Consider the following 16,563-nt stretch of genomic DNA (forward strand, 5'->3'; position numbering starts at 1 on the left):
CATTTTTAGATCTACTTCATATTTTTCCAACACAATCACGATATTCGTGTCACGTTACAGTACTTATGAAATTCCAAAATATTTTGTATAATATATGCATGAAAATTTCTTAGAAGTATCCGAATACTTTTGTGAATTATTGTATGTTTATTTAAGTTTATTTTCCGTTTTATGAGAAAGAAGTTTCTTGATATTTTCAATATTCACTCGAAATCGAATTATTCGAATCGACATAAAAAAAAGACCAGAAGAAATAGATTTATTATACTAGAAAGAAAATTTCCTCCCTGATTATACCTGTTTATATAAAATACACTTTTAGTACAAGTAAAGATATGTTAAAGTCTACTAACTAATATTGTAAGTTCTACTTCTGTTACCAAAATTTTTCTAAAATTATAATTTTTAAATTGCACTATATTCTATACAGTTATATTTATTTATAATATTATTATTTTGTTTGTAATGCTACAGTTTACGTTCTTAATATGATATAGTATCGTTAATGTAATCGATAGGAACTGTCATCAAATATCAAAACGGTAATATAAGGCAGCGTGCAATTTTAACGTTAGTTATCTCTATCTAACTTATACAAATTACATATTTTTCATTTCATTGATAACTGGTAGTTAATCTAAAATTTGTATAATTTTTCTTTAAAAATGTATATGAAAACGTAAGTTTTATTCATATAAACTGTACAAAAAAATCATTACAAAATAATTCGTACTTTTCATTCGAATCCCCAAAAATGTAAATCTATAAAATTTAATTTTAAATTATTTATATAGAACTTCTCTGAAAACTTAAAACTTGTTTATGTGGACCACTCTGGTCTAGTAAAAGATGTTAAATAAAAAGTTATCTGTAACATGGAACCAGGCTTTATGTACAATGTCAAATGACTGTGTGTCAAACACAAACATTATATATCACGAAAAGAGTACACAGTTGACATGCGTAGTCGTTGGCCAATCAGAAGAAAGAATTTGACGCGTACCATGCGTACAAGCATACGTACGCGAACGGCAGTTGGAGTGGTTGGAAGTTAACGAGTAGAGCGCAATACACGTCAGGGCTCTTATTTTGATTCGTGGAGGGGGCTCACCTCGAAGAAACGGGTGGCTGAGTCCGAAGGATTTGCCAGGAAAAGAAGTGAAGGATTATAGGTTTGATAATAATAAGATTAAACATGATACATGCTGAAAATGGGGATGTTATATATTTGGAACAGTTAAAAAATCCAATGGAGAGCGACGCGACAGAGAAGGCAGTGTCAAAAAAGTGCGAGGAGCAGCTGTCTTCGATAAATGCAAACAGCTGTTCGTCCTACAATGATGCAAATCGTTCGATAGAAATGGCGCAAGAGGACAATAATCTGTGCTGGAATAACCTTCCCAGCATCATTCTACAGGAAATATTCTCATATTTACCATACAACTGCCGGTTACGAGCCTCCCAGGTAATCTTCAATTTTTTTCCCCCTCAAGGCCGTTTAAATTCTGACCAACACAGTGGGTAATTAAACCACTCTCTGTGTTGAGGTTTATTTTCTCTCTCTTTCTTTCTCTCCCCCCTCTCTCACTCTGTTCTGTTTATTATATACTCTGAATATTAATTTTAAGCATTCATTTTATTTGATAGTTCTATTGTTTTATACAGCCAAATAAAGAAAAAAGACAAGTGAGAAACTATTTAAAAACTTACAAAAAATTAGTTATCAAACAGTAGTTGAATATTAATTTCATATGTTTCCATTCTTAGCCTTTGAAATCATCCTTTAAAGGTTTTTATGTTTTAATATAAGACCTGAATTGTTTTGAACTGTGGTACTCTTAAAATATATGTACTACATATTTATCATTTGTTTATCATATCATATATCATATCATATGTGTTTGGATATCACAGATTTTATAGATTTGTTTAATAGAAATGATTTATTCAAATTAATTTGCATAGGTGTGCAAAAATTGGAGATGCGCTCTATTTCATCCTCATTTTTGGAAAAAGATCACATTTGTCTTGAAAGATGAAGACAGTGTATCATGGACTAAGTATGTAAAGTTTTCTATACATGTGTAAAATTTTTAAACATTTAAGATTCTACTTCTTACTTTATTTTTTTTTAGATGCCTGGCAAACAATTTCGAACTTAGTGTGCAAGAAGTTACAATCATCTGTGATATATCAAATTATTGTGCAAAAGAAACGTTAGCCCTCTTGAAAAAGCTAAGATATAATAGGCAACTTCGTAAATTGTTTTTGGAACCTATCAATAGTACATTCGAATATGAAGATGGTTCAAAATGCACTAAAGCATTGGTTTCTTCTCTTATAAGCATTATAAAGAAATCCAATCGTTTAGAAGCTCTAAGTCTGGGATGCATAGAAGATTTAATAGGAAGTGCCAGACAAATTGTGATACATCTGCGTAACTACCAGGCAAAGCACTTGACAACTCTTGCTTTGGCATCTGTTAAGGATGATCCTGATGATTTTAACATTTTCAATGCTGGTTATGGACATCTGTTTGATTCATTTGCTAGATTGTCTATTTTAACATTGGATTATGAGTTCCTAACCAATTCTTTGCTAAAGGCATTGGACAGTGGTACGATGGAAAGGCTTGTAATTCATGTGCATGGTTGGCATTATCAGTTTACGGAAACAACTGATGGTAGTTGGCAAAGTTTTGTTCAAAAGAAGTAAGTATTAGTTAATTTATCATTATTTTAATGCAATGAAAAATTACTTATTACGTTGCTTCAATTTCAGTCCGAAATGCGAGCTGCGACTAAATCTTCTACATTCTTATGTTGGTATTGAAAAATTAGATACAAATATACTTCGTCCTTCCATGCCACTTACACATTTAAAAGTACTATTTTGTGAGAAGTTTAATATTAGAGTATTGCATCGATTATCCAGGTGGTATTCGCTTACTTTAAAATCTTTAATATGGATCGATTCAGTACAACCTTCAGCAAAAAACATACCAGCAACATATGACCCAAATGATCCTCATAGGTAAGATGCATTATTTTATGTTATAATTTTACTCTTTAACTTTTTTATTAATGTATAAATTTAATACTCTGCTGCAGCCCTGATCCACTAGTATTAGTTGCATGGAAGTGTACCAAACTTGTGGAAATTGTATTCATAGGCCACAGATATCATCAAGAAAATTTGTTGGCTATTGCACGCCTACGCGGAAATACGCTTAAGTCGTTAGTATTTGCACAGAGATTCATTGCAACTGATGTTGAATCTTGGCATAAGTCTGAAACTATTACACATGTAAGTCTGTATCTTCAATATTGATATTTCTAAATATAGATTTTGATTTAACAAAACTATTACTAAATTATTTTACAAATTATTTTTTTTAACTGGTTTTTAATTATATAGGAAATAAAAGAAATAATGGGGAACCAGTGGAAACCATTGAGCGATGAAGATTTACCTGCAGTTGTTAAAAATCCTTTCGAAGGTGATAGCAGGGAAGTTATCATGCCTTTGGTCCTCCAAGACCAAAAGTAAATTTTTATTTGCACCAAGGAAATATTACTCCCCGATACCATACATTACTAATCGACATCATCAACAATTTCTGGGCGGGCTACACTCTCAGAAGTAAAGTTATAAAGTTATATCCTTTATTTTTCTATAAGAATTGTTTTTACGAGAACTATGGATGTAACATCAAACGGTGGACATGTGTAAATTCGTAGTTTAAAATCAGTAGTTGATGGATATGTTGCCTATCAGGTAAGGATCACACAGTTCCAGTGTGTAAACAGCGAGGGTAAAAACGCACACAAGTTCTCCTTTATAATGATTTTATTAGTTCTTATGAGGATATGATAAGCTATAGTTAAAATATGTCTTTCTTGAGTCCGCGATGAGGTACCTAAATTAAGTACGTATCACCCCCTATTTTTGTTTATCGAAACGAATATCAAAGTATTTCGTTGGTTTTTCCTACGAAAAATCATTTGTGGTGCAATAACGTTTTATTGCTAACAGTGGTGATCCCAAAACGATCAAAATAAGAGAGATAATAACAATTAGTGATCGTTCCTCTCATCGATGAATATTAGTGAGAAAAAAAGCATATGTAATATACGAGTGTAATAATATCCTTGATAGATATTAAGAATGAAAGCATTACAAGACGATCAAGGTCTCACCTAAACGGACCTTCGATGTGACGTATACCTGTTGATATCACGGGAAAATAATTTCGAATGTGTGTGAAAGGGAATACTACCAATTAAAATCAACGCGAAACAAGAAGAACAAGACTAGATGAGAGAAAGAACCGATCTCACGATGTTCCACTGGAAAGCGTAACGAAATTCCAAATGTATGTAAGTAGAAATATGTTAACAAATATTTTTCCAATTCTATGGGAAATTTAGATCGAAGCGAGCGCCAAGAGCATGCAGTGTAAGAAAAAGTAACTAAACGAAAAAAAAATAAAATATGTTGGACTTCGTAAAAAGAGAGTTTGCGATTGAGTTGCGATAAAACAAAAGATGCACTCAGAAGTATAAGAAGTCGAACAGCGATCCGAGGTTATTTTTAATACCAAAACCAATCGGACGCTCTTGTACAAATATTAAATGAATGTGTGCCGAGAAGAGTGCGGTTGATTTGGTGGTACAGACAGTTAGACACACAGCAAACACACAACTTTTGCGTGTCGCCTTAGTAAAAAGAAAGAAAGAAAGAGAATATCGATGATATTAATGAAGAACTGTGCGACCTCCAAGTACCGTCTTTTCACCGTGCTCTTAGCGACCGCTGAAAACGAACACAATTATAGGTTTATCTATAAAAAACAAATCAGAGGAATTAGCTGCTAATTGTGTATGTGTATATGTATGTATATCTGTATTATCTATCGAACTTTAAACGTTAATATTCAGATGCCACATGCATCTATTTCTGTCGTGCGATTAATAATGACGATTTCGAAGATTTAAAAGAAACATGAAAATGAAAGAAAACGATTTACAAACACAAAGAACAATACCAAAACAGCACTCTTATACAGTTTATTATTCTGAAAGGTTATTTACTTTTTTCGAGTCCTTGTATAATTATTATATCGTCGTGTACTTGTAGTCACGTGTACTATTGCTTTTTATATGTGGTTCTGTACATATACATCCATGCGTTTAAAATATTGGACACGCGCAGAAATCGCGGAGTTGCGCCCGAATTTAATGCAAGGAAAAAAAAGGAAAGAAAGAAAGGAGAGTGAGATAAAGGGAAAAGCAATATATAGCGGATTATCTGAGAGAAAGAAAAAAGGACAAAAATGAATCGATTGAGAGCTAGGCACAAATAATGAAAAAACTATTACTTTAAACAATTTAAAACTGTTATACAAAATGAATGGGCCTTAACCCTCGAACTCGCGAACGGCGGTAGCTAGATAAATTCTGATCCATGCAATTCAGTTTCATTATTATTATTATTATTGTTGTTGTTGTTGTTGTTCTTGTTATTGTTATTATTATTATTATTTTCTATACAAACAAAACAGTTAGATCTTACCATTTGTGTTTCCAAATTAAAAGAAAACTCAAGAAATGATCGACTATAATAATAAAGATAATAATTATGATAGAATTATAGTAAATTATAACTAAAGAAAATAGATTATGAAAGTATCTTATAGCACGCCATTTCACTACGAAGCAAATGGAGTTAACGTAAAGTCAAGTTAACGAGTGTTTGTTTACTCTTTTCACCATTTTGTTTTGTCATTATAAAGTAAATATTTGATGCTCGAGTCAGAAATGATCCAGCGACCGCCAAGCGAGGGTTAACATGTATCGCATGTACCTGAGTCGCGGTAAGGATAAATCTGCCGAAAAAAATTTGATACGCGACAGCCACCACTGAAGAATACTAATCATAGTCACCTTAATGGACATTTTTCGGCGATTTGCTGCAACACCTGCTTGTTTCTCGCCAAAAAATGACTGACAAGTTAAGGTATAACTCATGCCCTTTCATTTCGTATTCCGTGTGCGTGTATTTTTTGAGATCAGCAAATTTTTACAAAATGGTGAATCGACGGTTATTCATTATTTATATATAGAAAAAACATTCTCGCGAACTCATTATTGTTCGCCGACCATTGACGTTGTGCGGACGGGCCAGATGTTATTTACGAAGTCTTTTTCTCTTTTCTTTTTTTATTCCTCGTATATATTTTTGTCGTTTTTATTACTATTACTATTATTATTATTAATATTATTTTCTTTTTGTTTTTTAATCAAACGAAGTCCCGCATAAACAGTATACTCGCGGGCGCGGTGCCCGACGTGTGAGTCGAGAGAGAGAGAGAGAGAGAGCGCGAGAGAGAGAGAGAGAGAGAACAGTGTGAAAGAACATATGACGTTGCGAAAATAATGATAACGTATGAAAGGGAATGAAATTTAAATGAGAGAAGATGAGATATGCGTTCGGATGTAAGAACGAAAGTTATCCAAATGAGTAAAAATAGCAAGCAAACAAACAAATGTCAGGTGACACGTAGTACCATCTCTGCGAATCCTGTGTACAAAGTCATATAGAAGAAGAAGACAATTCGGTATTCGTGCGGTCGCTTAACCAAATGGACACAACCCAACTATACGCATATATATCGATATAAACGCGAATGACAAACCAAGCATAAGACTGAACCTACTGGGAAAGGTATAACCACAGTTAGGCGGTCCGCACGTCTAGCCAACGTCCGACCTCATATTCATAAAACAAGGACGATCCCGACTAAACGGAAAGCATCGTTCGCGAATCGCGTCGGAACGAATTTGTTCACATCGATTTTACCTATTGTCGATAACGCTTGTCTCGATGATTGTTGCTCGTCTTTCCTTTCTTAGGTCTCTTAGCTTTCCGTCTTAGCTCGTGGCCCTCGTCGATTCGCCCCCTGATTGACCCACGCGGACATCAATTTATGAATATGCGAGTCGTTAAAAAAAATAATTAAAATGTAAAAAAAAGAAACAAAGGGGTGGTGCATCAGCTAGTGTTTAGATCGGATAAGCGTCTCATTGAAGAGAAAGAGAGAGGAAGAAATAACGAAAGCTCACTCGAGGATGGTTCTCGTAGCCGATAAATACTAACCTATAAGACAGCCTGCCAAGAATCAAAATACTGTAAAATATCAAACGAACGCTAGCCAGTACAGAATGCTAAGATCTATTTTTTAAGAAGCGAATGTATATTTTTGTACTAAGGCAGGCCTTAGTGTGAATCGTGTATTCTTGCGCGTAATGGCAAGACGAGAGCTGTGATCATAATATCATTTCGGCTTAGCGAGAGAACATATAAAGACAAAAAAATTGAAGGGGAAAATAAAAGAGGAATACGAGAAGAAAATAATAGAAGTAACGCGGCGATTACGTGTTCACGGAAAAGCATAAAGAGAGAGATAACGAGGCGAATGTTCTCCTGCTAGCGTTATTACCGAGTGGGCTATAGATACAAAAGGGGAGGCGATAAATCGAGAACAAAACATCTGTGATAAAACATAAAATCTTAGAAAGGGTGCTCGAGAGAAAGAGAGAGAGAGAGAGAGAGAGAGAGAAAAGGTGGCGAAAGAAAGGAAGTGAGAAAAAACAAGCGCGCGTTAAATGATATAATAAGAAAAGCTAAAGTAGGAAAAAACGTTAAAACAAAAAGCAACACAATAGGGAGGAATAATATAGGTAAAAGACGGAACCCTACGTGTATTAGGGAAATGATACGCAAGACATGCAATTCCTACAAAAGAAAAACAAAATGTGTATAGAAGTGCTTTTAGAAGATCTATTGTGCGAAAATAATAATATTCGTCGTGCGTATGACTAATCGACAGATGGAGACTGTCTTTCGACGAGATAGCCCGGTCTAACTATTGTAGTGGTTACCGTCTTGTCGTATCCTTGTTTAAGGAGCGAGCGCATTCGATCGTCATGTGGGCTTCGATGAACGCTCGCGTTATTATCTCAACGAGAAACATTCGACCGATGGGGATAACTAATGAAGGGTTCTTGATGTTTGCGATTCTTCGAGTAATAAGGAAAGCCATACCATACTAAACTATATAGAACGTTACTTAAGCGAACCAGACATTCCACGCTACTGTCGGTTATATAGTATCGCAACGCTGTAGTATATATACATATATATACATATGTATAGTTAATTTAGTACTATGATTAATTTCAAGCAAAGAATAGTCGTTGTTGCGTTGATTCTGTAAAAAGATCTAATGATCTATCCGCAATCGACGTACACATATATATGTGTATTTCCATCAATTGTATTCGAAGCTACGCAAAGATCATGGAACTATACTAAGAACTAAAAAAACCCGCCTTCATCATGCCCACATGATAACTCGGCATAAAGTCAGGACGTCGTACACCACGAGTAGTATTATAAGTTCCTAAAGAAAAGAAAAAAAAATATTTTACACTGCTTAAGTACGATAGAACGAAGCCGGCATTACGAATAACTCATCTCACACGAACAAGGTGTTCAAGGCATTCGGTTCGATGTATGTAGTTTGTTAGATGATTCGTTCTGTTTTATGGGATTGTAAAACGCTTTTCAAACACAGCACCAGTAACGTTTTTCTTTTCTTGTCTTTTTTTACATATACATATATATATCTATCTCTCTATCTATCTATATAATATATATACATACACAGATATTTATATAATATATATATAGTTATATAGATATATAGATATGTATTATATATAATTTACAAGTACGTGTATAATCCATTCCAATCGAACGAGGCGGGCGTTATGGAACGTAACGGTAAAAATGTAAAAATTGGAAAGGATGGTTCTGCATTGAATGAAGAAACTAAACAGGATAAAACTTTCGCGAAAGGCAAGGAAATATTATAGTATGTGTGTAAATGGTATCGTTCAAACGTCGTGTGTGTGTATATATATATATGTATATATATATGTATACATAATATGTATATATATATATACATATAGTGTATACATATAGTGTATATATATATACATATATATATATACATATATATATATATAGTGTGTGTATATATATATATATATATACACACACACATTTATATATAGATAAACAATGAACGACACATGTAGATCGATAAACTCGATAGATAACATGAAAAACGCGGGTTAATAATTTTACGTAACGTTACTATATATATATATTCTCGGTTATTTTATTACCGCCGTCTATTTCACTATAAAAGTTGAATCGTCTTGAGGTTTGTTCGAGAATCCGCACTGTGCAACAACCAACATAGACGACAAGGAGAGAGAAACGATATTCCGTAACTCCTCACTCGATACGTAACAAGTGCTTAGAAGGATATTTACCAAAACGCAGCGTTATATTTGTATATAAGTTAATAAGGGCTGAAGTAACAAAACGCGAGCAAGCTATTTTTTATCGTTGGATCGCGAGATAAGGCGGAACGAACTCCGCCGATAAAGTATCTTCCATGAGAATAAAAGAAGAGAGAAACATTTGCGAAGTAAAAAAATGAAGAAATTAAAAAGAAAACAAACATGACCGGGCCCAAAATAAACGTCGCCGTGTTATATTTGTTCGTGAATTAATTGAAGTCCTAGCTCTATAGACGCATGCATATATACCAAAAAGAAAAGAAAAAATTTGTACGAAAGAAGGAAAGAGGAGAAGGAAAACACATACGATGTGATTAAGGATTTTTAATCACGGTCATCGTGTTTGCTAAATTGGGATTTCTAAACTGAATAACGTTAAGCTCTGTCTGCACTGAGGCAAGAAAGAGGAACTGTTTTTCGCCCTTTATTACTGCATGTTCCAAAATATTTTCAACGAACAGCAACATTACAAAAATATTTTGTTCACGCTGAAGCAATATTTGACAACAAACAGCGACCTTCTCAAAAGACAGGAACAGCAATGCAAAGTTCACTGTTGTCGCTTCAGTGGAGATAGGGCTTTAAATGACGCGTCTCAACAACGCGCCGAACAACGATCACCCTGATGCCGGATCGTTCAAATTTGATTTAGTTTTTACGTTTTACGATGTGTCGGGTCATTCTCCCCGTCGATAATAGTCGAGAAAGTACGAAACTCAAAACCGTTGTAGCATTTTCTCAGTTACAATTAACAATATCCCATGCACTAAAATACTTACAAGAATGCACATGAAAGATCGTTCGCCGGTGGGATAACGTTATCTTGACACGTTTGACACGTTATTAACCGCGTAACGCTCGAAAAATTTTTCAGCGGAGTATAGAATTATCGCTTCGCGTCATATGAACATATTTCCCTGGCTCTCGATGCCATAGCGCCTCCGGAATTCACCGTTCGCTGATGTTTTATTCCGAGAAAAAAAAAGAAACGCTCGAGATCGTTTCGTATTGATGATCCAAATATACATTTCAACGTAAAACAGTGCTCAATCGGTTTCGTTCTCATCGAAGCGAGCTTGCATCGGTGTCGCGTCAGCGTTCCATATTTAACGAGACAAAATAATGTATAGTTTAGTAGTGCGTTACGAGATAGCGTTTAGTTTAATCTCTCTGTTGAGATATAGATCGATTCTCTCGTGCAATATCGCGTCGATATAAAAATTTGCATTTTCTATTATATTCAGGGATTTGATCTATTTTTCGTCCAGTTAATACTTAACCTATTAAGGACCAAAGTTGGGTTAACGTAATCTCTTATATTTGTAACTTCTATTTAGACAACTTATATTATTAAATTTCATCCAATGCACATTACAACTATAAAAAGAAGTTTCACTTACAGACAAAGAAGATATTGTTTTCGTTGCCATTTTTTCTTCCATATATATACGTAAATCCTATAATTTTGTAAGATTTAAGAAAAGTAAAGTGTTTTATATTACTATATGATAAATTATTTTGTTCAAATTGTAGAAATTCTCTCGATGGGGAGAATAATTTACCTTATTTGTGCTTTATAATAATGTTGGTTTACACAATTTCAACACATTATTTTTCTGCTTGGTTCTTAATCGGTTAATTTCACCACGTTCCGCGGGGGGGCATGTCCATAGAAATATCGCTTCTATTGCGTACTTCGGGTGTAAGTCTATCTAATTCTTCCTTATAAGGACGCGTTTAACGGCGTATATTGTACGATTCCATTGCGGTTAATAGTTTAATCGGTTTCGCCGCGGTTTTTTAACAGTGCAATGTACGCGTGCTACACGTCCACCGCGTGCGAGTTAAAGTGTTAAATCGGACATTCTCTTCGCGTGATTTCAGACAAAGGGAGAGATAGACCGAAAAAACACGATGGTTACCATGTTGAATGCCACGGATAAAATCGTGGCCTCTGTCACACTTTTTTTAGTCGTCGTAGGCACAACGTGTTTCGAACCCATTTAGTGCACTTGGAAGTTTCTCACGTAGAATTCGATACACTATTGTAAAAGAAAAAAAACTACGTATAACTTTGTAAATGTTCTCTCCAAATATGTTCAACAAAAGGAGAAAGAAAAATGAAGTTGAATATATACATATACCTCGAGCGAAGAATTCGTTCTCCGGTCGAGCATTGATTTTTTCGTAATCTCGGTGTTTCAGAGGTTAATGTTTATACATATAATAGTACGACATATATGTGTGTAGTTGAATAATGTTTCGATCGAGTTAAATGCGTAAAAACAGTGACTCGATGTTGTATCGCGTTAGAAAGATGAATGCAACGGTGTTTGGACTTGCTGTTTTCGAGACTGAACGTGCGATATCTAAACGCGTCAAGCGAGCCCTGTCTAGTGCACCTGTTCCATTATTTTCTTCCGCGTTGTTGATGGCATTCTCCAATCTCAAGTCATTGATTTCTAATTCGTATTTCGACGGTTTTTACGTCTTCAAGATATCTCGGAAGAAAGAACATGACACGCGTAATACAATACGATACGCTTATTTCTTCTTTGATATTTCAACTTTATATTCGAATTATTCGTTTTATTTTCCAAGTACAGTAGGACCCGCTATAACACGGAAGATACGTTCTGTATTAGAGACTGAAAGCGTAAAAAGTTAAAGTTAAATAAAAAGTTTTTTATTTAATATAATAGAAGGTAATAGTTAATTTATTTTGAAACAGTAAAGTTTTCTTTACTATATGTATGGAACGTAACTTAAAATAAAAGTGTAGATGAAGTTAAAATTTTATCACTCTCAGAATCACTTAAAATTAATTTCGACGTCACTTTTTGAATATTAGTAGCTTTTTCGTCGGTTAAATTTTCTTTAGTGTCAAGATTTGTATTTTCTTTATTGTAAACGTTTTTTCTGGCACTCTTTCCTTAAAAAGTATTTCATTTCGCTTTCATTGTTATTTTCTAAGTTATGTTATACAAGGGCAGTAGCAATTTTTTTATCACTTTATATGGTGTCCTACTGTTTTTGGTTCTCCCAACGAATCTTTCTTTCATGATATCAATTCAAAATCGAATTTAGATAACATTTAAAGAATTCGTAGAGTGTATCAACGTGTGATTCGCGGGAATAAATCAAATGTAACGCGAACAACTTTATTTTTTGCTGACGCGGTAAAAATCCAATGAAGGTTTAAACAGGGGCAAGGGTGGGAGGAAGAAAATCAAAGAAAGTCTCCTTTTACTGTTACTTGCGATTCGTCGCGAAATATTGTCTAAAAAGGAACCAATCTCCATGTAATATGTATCTCTACGTATTAATATATATATATATATACTTATAATCGCTATTGTTTTTCTTTTTCCAAGCTATTTTATTTGATGATACGAAGCTAACAAAGAAAATGTGTATGTGTGCGTGCGTGTGTGAACGATGCTTACGAGACGTTTCTTTCGAGTCCTCAAGGTCGTTGCTTGAATTTAACTCGGCAAATCGATTACAAAACCGACTTTGCATTTACGCTCGTGTTTTCCGTGTGTAATCGAAACTCATAGCGCCGCGAACGAGTGGTATCGTAAACATCGGTGTGTCTCTATTATTAAAGTCGCCTATTATTTACTAAACGACGTTTTTAAAATCCGGAGAAGAAGAAAAGGAAACTTGTTGTATATCGGATTAAAAATGAAAATGAAGCGGAGTTCCATTACGTTTTTCTAAATACGTTTTTCTATGCACTGAACAACAGATGTTATTTACTCTTCGTACAGTTAAACTCTCGCTGCCGAACGTCTAGTGTTCAAACTAAGCTCATGTCACGAATTCGACTTCTATAGTAAACCATGAAGAGGTTATTTAGTTTCCAACATCTTCTCAATAGAATGCGGATTTTCATGGAAGTTTATGAAAAATTAAAATAATAGATGTTTGACAGAAATTTGTTTCGCTCACTAAATATTAGATATGACGATTAACTATACTTTGGATGCCTTATGTATTTTTACATATTACATGAATTGTATGCATTTTGACATCTTCAAACTTTCTATGAGTGCACAAACATCCGCAATCTACTTGTCACTATGTAATTATTTTTTGTAATCGAGAAAATATTACGAAATATGTCAAACGATACTCAGGGAGCTGTATCGTAGCGAGAGATTCAATTCTTTTGGCGTTATAATATGTAAGGTACAAAACGATTGGACGTGTCTTGATGCAAGAGACATTATTGTATTCGTTGTCCATATCTACCAAACGCCAATGGGCGTTTACTGCACGCGCCGATCGGCTCGAAATTCTTGCCTCCCGCGAACCGTTACGAGAACGCGCGTTTCGGCACCGGGAGAGTCTATGAACCTAATGGAACGCCGTGGAAAGTGAATCGATACGAATCGTGGAAGATGCAAAAGAGCTATGTAACCCGAAGTCGATCTTAACACGTTAACTGCCACGGTGGTCATCGGTGACCCACGTTTTACTAAACTTTTTAGAATGATTAAGATAAGATAAGTTTCATGGGTTAGCAAATTTTCAACAATGTGAATGATTTAGATAACGTTATCAGAAGAAGGTACACAATTACAATGTATGTAACATTTTTCAAAAATTCAATGTTATGATTAGACCGGATTTTTATGCAAATTTATATTTTTGAGAATAGAATTAAAAAAGTAAAACCTCGGTAGAAAATTGTTTTACCTACAAAATATTATAGAAAACACTATACGTTAAACATTTTATATATTTTTTCATGTTATGTACATTTTGTGCAGTTTTGAACTTTCAAATTTCTTATAGGTAAACGCATAAAAATTCACAATTATGTTGTGTATATATAGATGTAATTATGGTGTGTTGCAGCTCCCAACGTAAAATACAATATAAAATTCGCACGGTAGTCAACGTGTTAATCCAGTCAACAAAGCATTTTTAACGGGTAGTGCATTGAACTTGTTCGATGCCCCATTATTCGTCATGACACGAGTCACATAGATAGGGAGAGAATTTTTCGTTGCAACATTTTGATGTTGATATCGTATAAACGTTGCAAAATGAAGTTCGCTGTCTTCGACCTTTCGCGGTCCTACTTCTCTGTTTTTTGCACGTGAAAAACTCGTTTCCGCTGTAGTTCACATGGCAATGTGGGAAACAGAAAAAGGAAAACGAGACGAAAACCCATCGTGCCTCACGGTTACCTTACGAACGTAATATAGAAGGAAAGTGTATAGGATAGGCACGCTTGTTTGGAGCAATTAATACCCAGGTACATGTATTCCGACTATCGATGTGTATATAAATATATATATGTAACCTCGGAACGTTCGCGAAGCCGACTATACATTCGTCGGTATTCAACGTGGTACCTGATTTTGTAACATTCTCTTCTTCGTGCGATCAACTTAGTGGCAAAGTAGGCGGGATTATTATTGGACAACGGAAAAGTCGACACACATCTCGACATGTATACAGTAGCTTACCATATTTGAACATTTAGTATAGAAAACTTTTATGTACATGCTATATCTGTTACATAAAACATTTTCAAATTTCATTATTACTGTAACGAGACACAACTGTCATGATTGCATTGGTAAAATTATTGAAATTAATCTGAAAATGTATATAGAAGTTACAAAATATCCATTAATTTAAATTAATTTAAATAATACATTAAATAATACCAAAATAATACTGAAATTGATTGTTTAAACACCATGTGACCTTTACGAAATATGTATATACTTGTAGGTTTTGTGCACATTTTCAAGCTTGTTTTATGCTTTACCAATGTAGTCATGATAATCGGACTTCATTACAGTAATGAAATTTCAGAATACTTCATACATACAAAACGTATTCATAAAAGGTTTCTACAAGTGAACTATTATAAGCATATACATATTATATTATATGTAGAGATACCCGCGCACGAACTACATATATGTAGATATCACACACACACACACACGTACGCGCATGTGTGTTCACCATATTATCTGTTTTTCCATTTACGTATTCCGGTAAAACCACTTCAAAGATGCATACAAATTAGGGAAGCCGGGCAATAAACAAATATCGAAATATCAACTATATAAATATAAATTTATATGTATATCTTTACTTGAGAAATATTTTCTTTTTGAAGAAAACTTTTTTTTTTAGATATTTAACATTTTTTATAATATCATTAAAATGGTGAAAGATTCCGATTTTTGTCGAATTCTCCGCTTGCCTGTATGTCTATCCCACTCCTGTTGAGCGACATAGAATGATGATAAAGTAATTCGCATACAGTACGTTCCTTTTTGAAAATACGTACTTTTATTCCTCGATCCGTTTTGTAATCTGTTGCAGCGAAGTATGTGTATTTGTAAATACTCGTGTATTGCGCCTGTTGTCCTTCCGATCAAGCTACAACGCCAGCTTTTCCTATCATTCGTGACAGAAGAGTTCCCATCTTCGTGTTTCTGAAAGTGTACCTTTTTGCACTGAAAAGGTATATTTCGAGGAGAAGAACTGGAATTGGTCGTTGGAACATTTGTCACGAACGATTTGAGAATCGATTATTTGTAACGCAGCTGTAATTGTCCACGATCATTAACGACTGCCCATTTGTGTTGTTCCTCATCTTTTTCTTTCGTACGTGGACTACATAACCTCCGAACAAGCATTTGTAACATACAAAACCGTTAATATCGTCGCGCAAAAGAAAAGAAAAACAAATATCAGTATTCTTTCAACTTCAACATCCCGTAGAATTGTACGCCGGTCTATGATTTATACACTACTTCTTTGATTATAGAAATCAAGTGTTTTCGCAAATATCAATCAATTTTTAAAAATGTATCGATCGATTAATAAATTGTGCATGGCATAAAGCGACTTGTGTTGTGTCTGCCTCTGTACCTATTGATATCTATCGATAATTGATAAGGAAAAGTAAAGTTAGAATTAAAAATTTGTATTTGAATAGCTTTTTACTTGTGATTAATATCATTTTTTTATAATAATCTGTTATGAAATTTATTTTTTCTGGAAAGTTTCTCCCAATGAGAATGTAAGCTTTACAGCGTTACTTTTAATTTCTTATGATAGTTAATCCGATTATCATTTATCTGCT

At 34.2% G+C, this 16,563-nt stretch overlaps 1 protein-coding gene across 1 annotated transcript; it reads left to right on the plus strand.

Annotated features, from left to right (window-relative positions):
* Window positions 1–1,033: 1,033 nt before the first annotated feature.
* LOC117160645 (F-box only protein 33) lies at window positions 1,034–16,325 on the plus strand. Its single transcript, XM_033341523.2, has 6 exons — window positions 1,034–1,465; window positions 1,966–2,060; window positions 2,136–2,711; window positions 2,782–3,033; window positions 3,111–3,306; window positions 3,418–16,325. The coding sequence occupies exons 1-6, from the start codon at window positions 1,196–1,198 to the stop codon at window positions 3,547–3,549; spliced, it is 1,521 nt and encodes a 506-aa protein (XP_033197414.1). The 5' UTR covers window positions 1,034–1,195; the 3' UTR covers window positions 3,550–16,325.
* The last annotated feature ends 238 nt before the right edge of the window (window positions 16,326–16,563 follow it).

The sequence above is a fragment of the Bombus vancouverensis genome, chromosome 1, assembly GCF_051014615.1.
Source record: "Bombus vancouverensis nearcticus chromosome 1, iyBomVanc1_principal, whole genome shotgun sequence".
Taxonomy (NCBI): Eukaryota; Metazoa; Arthropoda; class Insecta; order Hymenoptera; family Apidae; genus Bombus; species Bombus vancouverensis.